The 12,918-nt window shown below is 38.3% G+C and overlaps 1 protein-coding gene across 14 annotated transcripts in view; it reads right to left on the bottom strand.

Annotated features, from left to right (window-relative positions):
• Positions 1–12,918, bottom strand: part of anks1b (ankyrin repeat and sterile alpha motif domain containing 1B) — a 609,252-nt gene that overhangs the window by 271,055 nt on the left and 325,279 nt on the right. For all 14 annotated transcript variants that reach the window (XM_052034200.1, XM_052034196.1, XM_052034194.1 and 11 more), the window contains one exon: positions 5,238–5,413. In XM_052034200.1, coding sequence (XP_051890160.1) covers positions 5,238–5,413 — 176 coding nt within the window. The remainder of the gene's footprint in view (positions 1–5,237; positions 5,414–12,918) is intronic.

Genomic DNA, 12,918 nt, shown 5'->3' with positions numbered 1-12,918 from the left:
AACCAAGCTGTGAAAAGGACACTAACAGGCCATTAAGAGATATAGGCAGACTAACTGAATGAGTACAAACTTGGCAGATGAAGTAAAATGTGGAGGAAAATGAAGTCATTTACCAGAAGGAATCATAGAAAAAGAGTTTTGTTTTAAAAGCTGAGAATCTGGAATATTGGTATTATGTCCTTGTGCAAAAAATCATAGAAACTAAAGTGCAGATGTAACAAAGGAAAGTATATACCATTGCATGCTGCTGCAAAGCAGTTCAACCATATGAGTAAAGAAATCCTACTGTAATGCTACTTTGGTGAGTCCACACCTAATTTCATTACCTTAGGAAGGATATACTTGCCTTAGAAGGAATGCAGTAGTCATTCCTGACCCTGTTATTTCGGATGGAGAACAGGCAGCACAGGCTCGGTGCAGATACTCAGCCTGGATTTTGTTCTCCATTCTCTGGAGTGAGACTTGAACCAACAACATTCTGACTCAGAGTGATGAGTACTACTGACTGAACCATAGCCGAATGCTGAAACCTAGCAAAACTGACAAAGATTAGCCAGTAAACCAGTTAATGAAATGGCCAAATGGGTGATGCAATTTAATTTGGTTCAGTCTCAGCAGAATACAGGATAATGGAGGAAAATTTCCTGAAGAGTGCATGGACAAATCTGACTAGTAATCCAGAGATCGTGAGATCAACACCACTGCTACGATATGGGAATCTGAATTCAATTGTATAGATAAAATATGAGTGATCACAAAACTGTCAGCATGTTGCAAAAAAAGTTGATAGCTTTATTGAGGTCCTCTGAGGGAAGGCAGGAAACTTGCTGCCCTTGCTCAGTCCAGCCTATTTGTACAATTCCAGTTCCACACTCCAACGGAGCCATTCATTTGTATCCAGTACAAACAAGGATGGCCGGTACTGCCCCTAATAGTGATGCTCATACCTAGAATAAACGTTTAAAGACATGGTTGGTGTTTGTACCGTCCTGTCCATTCACACATGGAATGTGGGTCTCACTGGCAAGGCTGGCATCCCCCAGGGTTCACATGTAATTAGCGTGGGAAGGTGCATTTGAGGTAGGGGATCCTCCATGTTCTTACTGAACATTGAAGCACAATCGTTGGGCTGATTAGATTACACCAGTTCTCTTCTCTTATATTGCGATGTATGATAACTGCCAGTCAGCAGTAATAAATGCACCATACAGCATTCTGCTCCAATGAAATTTTTAAAAATGGATTTGTCAATGGAATCAAATTTCAGATGCTGGATGAAAGGTCCAGCCTGTACTATATGTTTATTTAGAACATAGAACAGTGCAGCACAGGAACATGCCCTTTGGCCCATGATGTTGTGTCAAACTAATTAAGCTAATGGCACCTCATCCCTTCTGTCTGAACATGGCCCATATCTCCCCATTCTCTGCATATTCATGTGCCTATCTGAGAGCCTCTTAAATGCCTCTATTATATCTGTCTCCATTACCAACCCTGGCAGCACATTCCAGGCACCCACCTCTGTGTCCAAAAACCTGTCCCACACATCTCCGTTGAACTTTACCCCTCTCACATTAAATGCATGCCCTCTCGTCTTAGACATTTTGACCCTAGGGAAAAGATACCAGCTATCTACTCTATCTATGCCTCTCATAATTTTATAAACTTTTATTTACTGGGTATACATTTCAATGCAAATGCGATTATAACTTAAAGGGCAAGTGTGCCTCAGTTTGAAGTCCCATCTGAAAGAATTCTTCAGTGCTCCCTCAGGATTTCACTTAAGTATCAGCCTAGTTCAGATCCTCTGGACTCTGGAGCAGGGATTGAACTCAAAACCAAATTTTTCAGAAGCCACTATGCCACCATTGTGCCAAGGCTTACATATACCAATGTAAACTGCCCTGTTAATATTTTGTATTCAATGTTGTTATGAGTTGCCACAATATTGTTTCTACCTCTAAACACAAGGTGGCAACCTGGAGTAGATTTCAGAATCCCTTCATAATCTTGCCATCTATTTTGTAATTAATGCTACCTCACGAACCAGGGGTAGGCAACGTACTGGTATCCTTACCAGATATCCCTTCCTGACCACAAAACTTACTTCTTGTGTTGTACTTCAGTAATGGAAAACTCAGATATCGATATATCACCACAGAAAATTTGAAAACATGTCCTGTTCAAGCCTTACCTCAATGTGAAACATTTTGTTCTTCTTGGCTAAACAAATCATTCAAAATTCTTTATTATTATTATTGTATGAGCCATGAAACTATTTTTTTAATAAGTACCTTAGATAAAGTTTTTTTATTAAAAATCTCAGCTTATTTCTAAAGCCTGAGCTTTACGAGGATATTTGCTCATTGGACAACCATTGAACAGAGTCTCGCATGTAAAATCTATACTGGAGTAATTAATGGGACTGAAAGCCAATAAATCCCTAGGATCAACCTTTTAAGGAGATAGTGGATGCATTGACTGTCATCTTCCAAAAGTCCATCAAGTTCCCACAGATTGGAAGATAGAAAATGTCAGGCCACTGTTGAAGAAAGGAGAGAGAGGGTAAATGCAGAACTACAGACTGTGAAGTCTGATGTCAGCTTTAGGGAAATTGTTGGATTCTATTATTGAGGGAATGGTAACAACAAACAGAAAAAATATAATAGGATTAGGCAGAGGTAACATAGACTTAGAAAAGGGAAAGGTTTGGTTAGTATAGATAGGTGCTTGATAGTTGGCATAGACATGGTGGGGCATAGGACCTATTTCTGTGCTGTGTTGGCTCTATGACTCTAGCTCTGCTTTTTGAGGCTACGAATATTACAGTAAGGGAGAACCAATGGAAGTGGTGCATTTGGACTTTCAATAAGGTGCCAAACCAAAGGGTATTAAGCATAATTACAGCACGTGTGATTTGATGTGAATTGATAATTGGCTAATAGTATTAATGGGTTGGGAGGCTGTGACTCGTGGGGTACGTCAGGGATTGGTGCTGGCGCCCAAGCTGTTTACAATATGTATCAATGATTTGATGGTGGGACTAAGTGTAATGTATATAGGTTTGCTGTTGATACAAAGTTGGGTATCAGCATTGATGTGAGGAGACATGGAGAGGCTACAGGAGGATACAGACAGACTAAGGAAATGGTTGATAGAACATCATGTGAATAAATGAGAGATCATCCACTGTAGTACAAAAATTACATTATCTTTTAAATGGTAAGAGGTTGAAAAATGTTGATGTTCAGTGACACAAATCACTGGCGATTAATGTGCAGATGCTGCAAGCAATAAGAAAGGCAAATGGTAGAAGAGTAGAAATACCTTCCTACATGTATACAAGGCTTTGGTAAGACCATGCCTGGAATTTCATGAACAGGTCTAGTGCTCTTACCAAAGGATGGATAATGTGGATTAGAGGAAGTGCAACAAAGCTTCACCAGACTGGTTCTTCAGATGGGAGGATTTTCTTATGAGGAGACATAAAGCAGAATGGGCCTGTACTCTACTGTTAAGTAAAATGGGAGGCGATTACATTGAAACAGACAAACTTCCCACAGGACTTGACAAAGTAGATACAGGAATGATGTTTCCTTGGGCTTGGATGTCTAGAACCAGCAGTCACAGTTTTAAAGGGGTCAGCCATTCCAGACCAAATGAGAAGAAATTTCTTCAATGAGAAGGTAGTGAATTTTTATTTAATACAGCTGTGGATGCTGCTCAGTATATTCAAGAGAGATATTGATAGATATTAAGAGAAAAAAGGGATGTGGAGTTATTGCAGAAGAGTGGCACTGAGGTAAAGGATCAGCCATGATCCCTTTGAATAATAGAGCAGGTATAAGGGGCCAAATGACCTACTCTTGCTGGTAATTCTCATGTCCTTATAAATATGTGCAGTTTTCAGAATTTCCTGATGCACAAATCAAGCTACATACAGTTTGCAAAATGTTCCAGCGTGGAATTTGCATCATCACAAGTTGAAATGGAGACTTCAACTCAGGAAGTGGAGGTTTAAGTTTCTATTTTTTATCCTCAAAATGTTATCCAAGAAAGTAGATAGCAATTCTTTTAAATAATGACTTTTTACTTTTTTTTAAAACCATAAACCATTCACAGATAGATAAAACTGAAGATTATCAGCACCAGCTCCCCCAGTATTACCGGAGCTTTGCACCCCAGATACTGATTATCTCAAAATTTCCATTATTTTTTAAAATTCTGCTGGACATCTCAGGACACTTTCAGATTTCCATCATCTCAAAACATAGAACAAATCTCCAGATTGCACGCCCATTACGCCATGATCCCAACACCAGCCTCAAATGTACCCAGTTCTCAGTGATATACTTCCTCAATGATCCAAGATCCCAGGGCTTTCCTGTCTTCCCTTGAAATTCTATCAGATTCCTACATTCCTACACAATACAAGCCTTGGTCACAATAATGTTCATAAGAAAACCACTATTTTCTGAACACAGTACAGACTAACATAAGACATTAATCAATGACCATATGTGCCAAAATTCTGTAACACAACTACAATAAGCACTGACCCTGGGCCGGTGAATCAAAAGAAAAATATTGCAGATGCTGGAAAGCTGAAATAAGACAACAATTGTCATAGATGTTCAGAAGGTCAGATAGCATTTGTGGAAAGAAGAAAAAACATGAATGTTTCAGGTTGATGACATTTATAAGAACAGTTCTGATGATAGGCTGAAATGTTAACATTGGTTCACTCTCTGTAGTTGTGGCCTGGCCTGCTAAGTTTTTGTAGTATTTTCTGTTTTGTATCTGGAGACATGAATGGTGGCAGTATCCATAGCACCTTCCAGGAATGGTCATTCCAAATATCAGTATGCTATAAAACATCATTTAATCAAAATATAATATCAATATTATTTATTTTTATATATGTATTTACATTCATACTGACCAGCTGAATGGCTTGAGCTAAGTATTGAAATAGATTCATATTTCTAAATTTTGGGATCCAGTAATTATGCAGCAACAGAAATTTCTAGTAGTATTAATTTAAACTAAAAATAATTTTTGTTCAAGAACTTGACTTAAGAAGGTAGGAATCTAAGGATCACTTGACTTCATTAAGGCCATAATTGTCAGATCTAGAAAGACTAGGAAATACCTTGTTGCAGATTCCAACTCAAAAGGAACTATGAATTAACTCGTTAAATGTCCTCTGGGATATTTGTTCCTTATTCAGCACTGACCTTGGAATGTTTAGGCTGGTTTTCGCACTTTGCAGCATCATCATCAGAAATCTTTACACTGGTGAAACTGTCTATTGAACATGAAGAGATCGCTTGGCACAGATCATCAAAATCCTTATCATGGCTCTCTCTGATTTCCAGCAAAAGCTTTGATAGCTCCCCAGGTAGTGCTTCACCTGCGAACAAAAGATGCAAAATTATTCCAATGGAATTGAAAATGTTCAACGCTTTAATAGATAAGCAAGCATTAGAAGTTCTTCCCATATTAAGTTCATAAGGAATTATGTTTATAGTTAAGTTGTAATGGGAAAGGCTTTAACATTTTATCATATCTTAAGAATATATACTTCATTTGATAACTTAAGATGATACACATTGGAGCAGTTAATGACTTGCAGTCCTGAATCAGCTCAGCTGCCAGTTATAAACCCTTGACAGCTAGAGAAATAATAGCCACAAAAGCCTACTTCATGTGACACTGATTAGTATTACTGCAATTCAATCTAATTAGTAAGACAAAAGTGAAGGTTATACAAATAAGATTTACTAAGATGCTGTTGCCTTATTGCCTTGTACAGGATATTTTTGTTTCAATTCAAAAGCTATTTGATGTTCACAACATATAAAAGCCCAAATTGTTCTCATCACACATATAATAATGTTCTTCACAAAGCTGCAGTTTGGATGTTAACAAGTACCACATCATTAGATTTGCAATGACACTTCTTTGAGGTTGCGCAGGGAAGATCAACTATTTTTAAAATTTAGCTAGGGAGGAAATACTGCATGTTCATCAGTAATATGCTTACAAGATTTTACAAAACAAAAGGTCGTCTTTCCACTATTACCACATTCAGTTTTCACACATTCTTTAGCCTCTTTTTGGAGGTGCAGGGATCTTAATCTTTCAAAACTATACAGAAATCAGAAGTTCTCACCCAAAGTAGGCAATCCTTTAGAGCAGTGGTTCCAAACCTGGGCAGGGCTCCAAGGAATACTGGGAATTGTGAGGTGTTAATAATATTGAGGTGATTGAGCCAGAATGTTCACAAAGTAAAAATCAATAAAAGTATACTCGGTGCACAGGCTGCCGAAACCATAGGGCTGCCTGCAGTCTCGGAGAATCCTCCAGTCAGCCACAGCTACTTACAAAGAGCAGCTAATGTCATTGTCAGGCATTTATGGGGAGCTAATTTGAAGAGTGAAACTTTCATTCAAAAAGCTTTGGAACCACTGCCTTAAAGAATCATAGGAGCCAGAAAGAATGGAAATGGTAAGCCAAACTGGGATGTTAACAGAGATATGTGATTTTTCACAAGAGGACAACCTCTGCAGCTTGTGTGATTAAAAAGCAGCTGCAATTTTTCAGCAGCTTTGCTGATGACAATGTCAACAAATGAGTTAACTGAATTTATTCGATTCTAGTCTGTGCTGGATTCACAGAACCCATCTAGGCAGAAACAGGGGTACAATTGACCTCAGGTGAACTTGGACCGTGGAAGTCTGCCTGCACATGATCATACTCTGTCATCCTCAAAGTGCAACAGTCAATCTTGTATTGGATTGACCCTCCCCATAGTGTGCCAAGGCCTGCTGATAGTTCTGGAATGCCATCAATTCACAGGGAGCCAGACCCTAACATCGATCACTAGCTTCAGAAGATGAAAAAAGAATAGGAAAACTGAATGATGCATGTTATGGGATATGCTGCCAAGTGTATTGCCGCTGGTTACAATTATTGCTAAGACTTCATGAATATCAGAACTAAACTTGAACTACAGTCCTATACACTAAAACTTTAATTTCTAAGACTAAAGTTCTACAAAATTGATATATAAGTAAATAATGGATTTATTTTTCCATTTATTATAATAAATATGTCATGCCATAACATTGTTTCTCTATCACAGCAGTGACTTAACTTCAAATTCGCTGGAAAGCATGAAGTGATGACCCAGTTCTATGTAAGACATTATATTAATGCAAGTCACTTCCTTTTTCCCTTGACATTCATGAGCTATATAGTGATATGCCGATAGTCATCAATAATGTATGATGGTGTGGATTTTTTAAAATATATTATGCTTATAACTATAATGTAGTTCTACTCCAACTATCTGTTAGGTTGTTGCCTAGGAATTCATCCCAATCAATAACACTAAACAGACTATATAAGAGCAACGGCTTCTGCATCTGAAATTAATTCCATTAAATTCAATGAAATACATTTCAAAGGCTGAGTTCAACATAGTTGGGTTGCTTTTTTGTCCATTTAGCATTACCTACCGGAGAAGAATTCTTAAACATATATGAGTTGGGGGCTTGTTCGTCAAAATTCCCTTTCTGTTAAAATCTGTACTTCTTTTCCCTAAGAGGTCTCAGAGGAAGTAGGATAAATGGAAAATACCTCCAATGATTGCATTAAAACCCCGTAATGCATTGAAAATGTACTATATCATACATGCTCAGCAGTGAATTCCAGTGAGTAGTTAACTTCAAGGTTCAAGCTATACATGTAAGGTGGTCAGACGTCATTATTAGTGCTATCATTGGTCTCCTCATTTAGTTACTACATTACAGTCATTCTTACTCTGATGTCCTCACCACAAAGCTTTAGATACTTTGTATACGTGACTGGGTTGGATATATCTGCCATGCTAAACAATTTTATCAACGTTGTATTGGGAATGACTAGGAATTGTATATTTTCAGTAACTCAAGTGAACTATTTAACCTGGAAAAAGTAATAAATGAAGAACTATTGACCCTGTTAGTTTCAACATTATGAAACTTGAAAGCAAGCTTAAGAATTGGTTTACAATCTACTATTAGAAAATGACCCTCCTCATACAATGCAATCAAAAGCTGACATACCAACTGACAGCTGCAATAAGAGCTGCTCAGAAATCATGCAATATAGAACAATGAAACATGTGCTATAAATCCCAATGTTCTGTTCAAATAAAACACTCTCAGCAAAAAATAAGCTGACAGGGAGAAGCAATCTAAATATAATGACTCAAAAACAAACCTGGCGGTTTCGGTATCATTAAAGATTGGAGGATAAAGAAATTAATATAATATGATAACACTGAGTTAGTGCACACATTTAAGTCAGATAAAAATGCTGCAAAGCAGTTTTTTTTCCACTGACAAAGATCTATTAGTGTTTTTACATTGAAACAAACATTTTCACAGGAAGCACAGTAATATCACAATTTCTAATACATTGGATGATTGATTAAAAACAAATTGCCTTAGAAATTCAATTGCAATAATGCTGCATTATGTGGTTGAAAATTGACTATCTGGAGTTAAGAATGACCATAACTATTATTGGGTCACCTGGCAGCATTTGGAAAATTCAAGTGACTTGGAGTGATTTCACTCTTGCCCATCTGATGCAGTTTCATCATCTGTTGCACTCAGGATGGCACCATTCCCCATGGAACTTCATGTATGTAGCACATGGGGAGAAATTACACTAAGATGTCCCAGGAGCGACCATCATAGTCTCTCTCTCTCTCTCGTCAAGTAGCTTTCATAACACTGTTCTGAATTGGGACTCCTGGAAGACGTCCATATTTACCTTTGATCCTTCTGCCCTGACCCCTCTCTCTATCCCAATGACCAGTCTTGTTCCTGATACCCTAGGGCCCAGACCCTCCAATTCTCCCATGTCTGAGGCCTCCAGTGGACCAGACTCTCTAATTTCCTCCAAGCAAGAACACCCTTCTCTGTCTGAAGATCTGATTCGACCAGGCAACTGACCCAGCCATTGCCTGAGGCCCCTGATGGAGACCTCAATCTCCACTCAATCCACCCCTTCCCTCCTACTAACCAACAGATCGCTAACCTGATCTCAGGCCCTAAATCTCATCCCTTTCTCACTACCATTAAGTTTTCTCCACCACAGTCACTCAGAAACCTGACCTCCAGCCCTAATTCTTTGTCTCCAGCTACTGACTCCATCTCAAACCTGCCTTCAACTTCACCCCAAGCCCCCAGACCTCAATCGTTGGAGCAGATATTCCATTACACCCAAAAAAAAATGCAACACTCTTTTAGTAGCACCAGGTGCCTTGAGGCTTAGGTGCTGCTGAAAAGTGCTATAGGCAGCCCAGAACTGAAATGGCACACACCAAATGGTAACACCATCTACATTGGGTGCACTGGAATTTCTCGATCCTTGTCTACGATGAATGGTGAAAGCAACAAAGAGATAGGGTGAGTAATCATGGGATTCATTGTTTTCTCTCAACCTGGGTGACAAACTTGGAAAGAATGGAGGTTGAAAATTGACTTGTAGATGTTGTTGATTTTTTAATTTGATGAACCTGTGCCTCTTAAGTGAAATGGAGACAAAGACAAATTTCAGAAAAACAAAACTATCCTGGGCACAGTGCAACCAAACTTATTTATCACACAGAATTGTGAAATGTAAGAAAGACAAAACTAGAAAACATGCAATTGTTAAGTACTTTCAAACATGTTCTGCATCTGGTATTACTGGAGATCCACCACCACTGGGGGCAGCAAAGAGCCACAAGCATCATTCTTCGTTGTCTTGACGTTTCAGCATCAGAGTAGATGTACTCCTTCTTCTGATGCCTTCAGCATGTGATATTACAGTTATATGTACTTGAATCTCATGACAGATTTTATTCAACTAAAATAATTTGCCAGTTACCTAAAATGTCTCAACTATATCCCCCATGGAAACAACTTGGAGCAAACCGTTCATGATTTGTCAGTGAAGCACCAAAGGAGATGAGCAAGATTGTAATGTCAACAACTGCTGCTAACTAATGAAATTCACCCAGTGAGAAACTAACACTTGCAATTGTTCAGTGAGCTGTGGGATAATCAGTTTTACCATAGGAGTTCTTAAACCTCTAAATCTGAAAATACTATTCCCTAATTAAAAGTGATGCACAGCTGTACACATCCTGTACTGATATGTCAACATGGATCCGCTATTTTCTATGGAAACTACCTTTCAATTGTAAATTTATTCCCACCTTTGATTTCCTTCTTCCATTTAAATAAATGATAACTCTGCCTTTTCTCTATATTTTGAACTAAATTTTTTCTATTGCATAATGCTTATGAATTTTATATTGACCATTTACTTTTCATTAAAAAACATAATGCATTGTTTATGATCACAAAAGCCACATGAGGCTAGGAGGTGGAATAACTCAAATAGGGAGATATTTCGGGTGTTGTCCACAGTACATATTGGTGGCAGAGCCATGGAAATAGGCCTCATCACTTGTTCATTATTGGCAAATGCAGCCTCTGGGCCAACTCAATGATCCTAGGAACAGGAAAATAGGAACAGGTACAAGCCATTCAACCCATTTGACCCTGCTCCACCACCCAATGAGTGATGATGGATCCTCAACCTCAATACCATACTCCTGTTCTCCTATACCTCTTGATTGATTTGGGTCTTGAAATCATTCCATCTCCTTCTTAAGTAGATTCAGCAACTTGGCTTCCAAAACAGTACGGAATTTCACAGATTTACTAGCCTCCAAGTGAAGAAATTTCTTCTCATCTCAGCCTTGCATGTCATACCCAATATCCTGAGACTGTGAGTCCTATTTCCAAAAGTTCTTTCTGCATCAGGTAGACCTTTGTTGTACTCCCTCTGTGGCATATGTACCCTTTCTTAGGTAAGGACATGATAACTGCACAATATTCCAGGCAGAGTCTCACCAAGGCTCTTTAAAACGGAACTAAAACATCCTTCCCCCTATATTCGAAACCTCTTGCAAAGAAGGCCAACATACTATTTGCAACCTTAACTGCTTGGTGCACTTGCATGTTTACATTCAGTAAATGATATACAAGGGCACCCAGATCTCTTTGTAGATCAATATTTTCCAAGTTAATAACATTGAAATAATACCATGCCTTGCTGTTTTATCAACGCAAATAACCTCACATTTATCCACGGCACACTGCATCTGCCATGTGTTTGTCCAGTCACTCTAAATAAATCACATATCCCTTGATATCCTATGAGAGAAAGTAACATCAGGAGTGCTCCAGGGAACAAGGTACCAATTTGAAAGTGGTGAGCAATGATTTTCATCTCAAGCCATAAGGCGAATTTAAAAGAAATTAAAATTCCTTTAATGGTGGCAGCTTCAGCAATCCCTTTGATCACCAGTGGTGTTGCTGCCAAGCAACCGTGAACTCTGATCTCAGCAGACATGGCATTTGCTTTGGTCATTTGCAAACAAATTCACCAAGAGGGCTTCGCACTGGTGTTAGGCCTCAAGTTACATTTGTAAAAAACCTAACGTGTCTACTACCTACCACCTTCACCACAAATAGAATTCACATCTAATGTTATCTGTGCCTTAGCACATCTTTGGCTGATGCCCCCATCCCTACTCATCTACTTTTCTCCTGAACATAAGAACAAAATAAATATACATAGGAATAAGCTATATGGCTCTCTAAGTATATTCCACCATTCAATAAAATCATGGCCAATCTGATTTTATTCTCAATTCCACTTTCCTGCTTGTTCCACATAACCATCTTACAACAAAAATTCATCAATCTCATTCTTGGGTATATGGAATGATGTAGCCTCAAAGCGCTCTGAAAAAAGAAATACCTTCCCCTCCATTTTTCATGGATGATCACAACTCTGAAACTCTGCTCCCTAGTTCTTGATTGGCCCAGAGGCAAAAATGTCCTCTTAGCATCCACCTTGTCAAGGTACATGTTTTAGTAAAATGATAAATCATTCTTCTAAACTCAAATGAGTTTCAGTCCAATGTGCTCAACCTTTCTTCATAAGCCAATCCCTTCATCCCAGTGAACTTAGTAAACCTTCTCTGAATTGCCTCCAATGCAAAGATATCCCTCCTTAAATAAGAAGACCAAAACTGTACACTGTGGTCTCACTAAATTTTGGCATAGTAATAGCAACTCTCTAATTTTGAACTTCATCCCCCTTTCCAATAAAGCTCATCATACAATTTACCTATCTAATTAGTTGTTGTACTTGCATGCTAACCTTCTGTGTTTCATTAATCCCTTTGTGCTAGTATTCTGTGGTCTCCATTTAAACAATGTTCTACTTTTCTATTCTCTTGACTAAAGCAGATAAGCTTACAGTTCCCCATATTATGCTGGCTGGGCTTCTGTCTTTCACTTTCTGTGACCAATTTATCTTAAATATTGATTCCTGTGATATATCCAGCACAGTTCCACACACCCACTTTCCTCTTACCCCAAACAGCCTTCACTCCCAGGTGTATATTTTTCCCCTTGGCCTTTCCTTTTATACATTATCCTTGCATCACTGGAATCAGTTTCAGTTTACACATTAAAATCTGATAAACTGTGTGCTTTTTCACTTACCTTTGCAGCATAGTTTGCTTGAAAGATACAGTATATGGACTTAAGGTTTTCTTCTACCTACATTTGAATGGTGGATTACATTAGTGCTTGAAAATATAAACCCTGGATTCAAGATTGGCAATTCCCACTTCTATCAAATTAAAAATGTTACGCATTACCAGATCCAGAGTGCAATTCTTACATCCAGCTTATTCTGCCAAAGTGACTTGCATCCCACTTAAATTTAGAAACAAGTATGTGTTTCAAAATGAAATTATTTATAAAATCCAGAATGTTTTTTCCTGGTCAGTAC

Source organism: Pristis pectinata, chromosome 19 (assembly GCF_009764475.1).
Source record: "Pristis pectinata isolate sPriPec2 chromosome 19, sPriPec2.1.pri, whole genome shotgun sequence".
NCBI lineage: Eukaryota > Metazoa > Chordata > Chondrichthyes > Rhinopristiformes > Pristidae > Pristis > Pristis pectinata.
The sequence above is the reverse complement of the archived record's forward strand: the minus strand, read 5'-3'. Positions and strand labels throughout refer to the sequence as shown.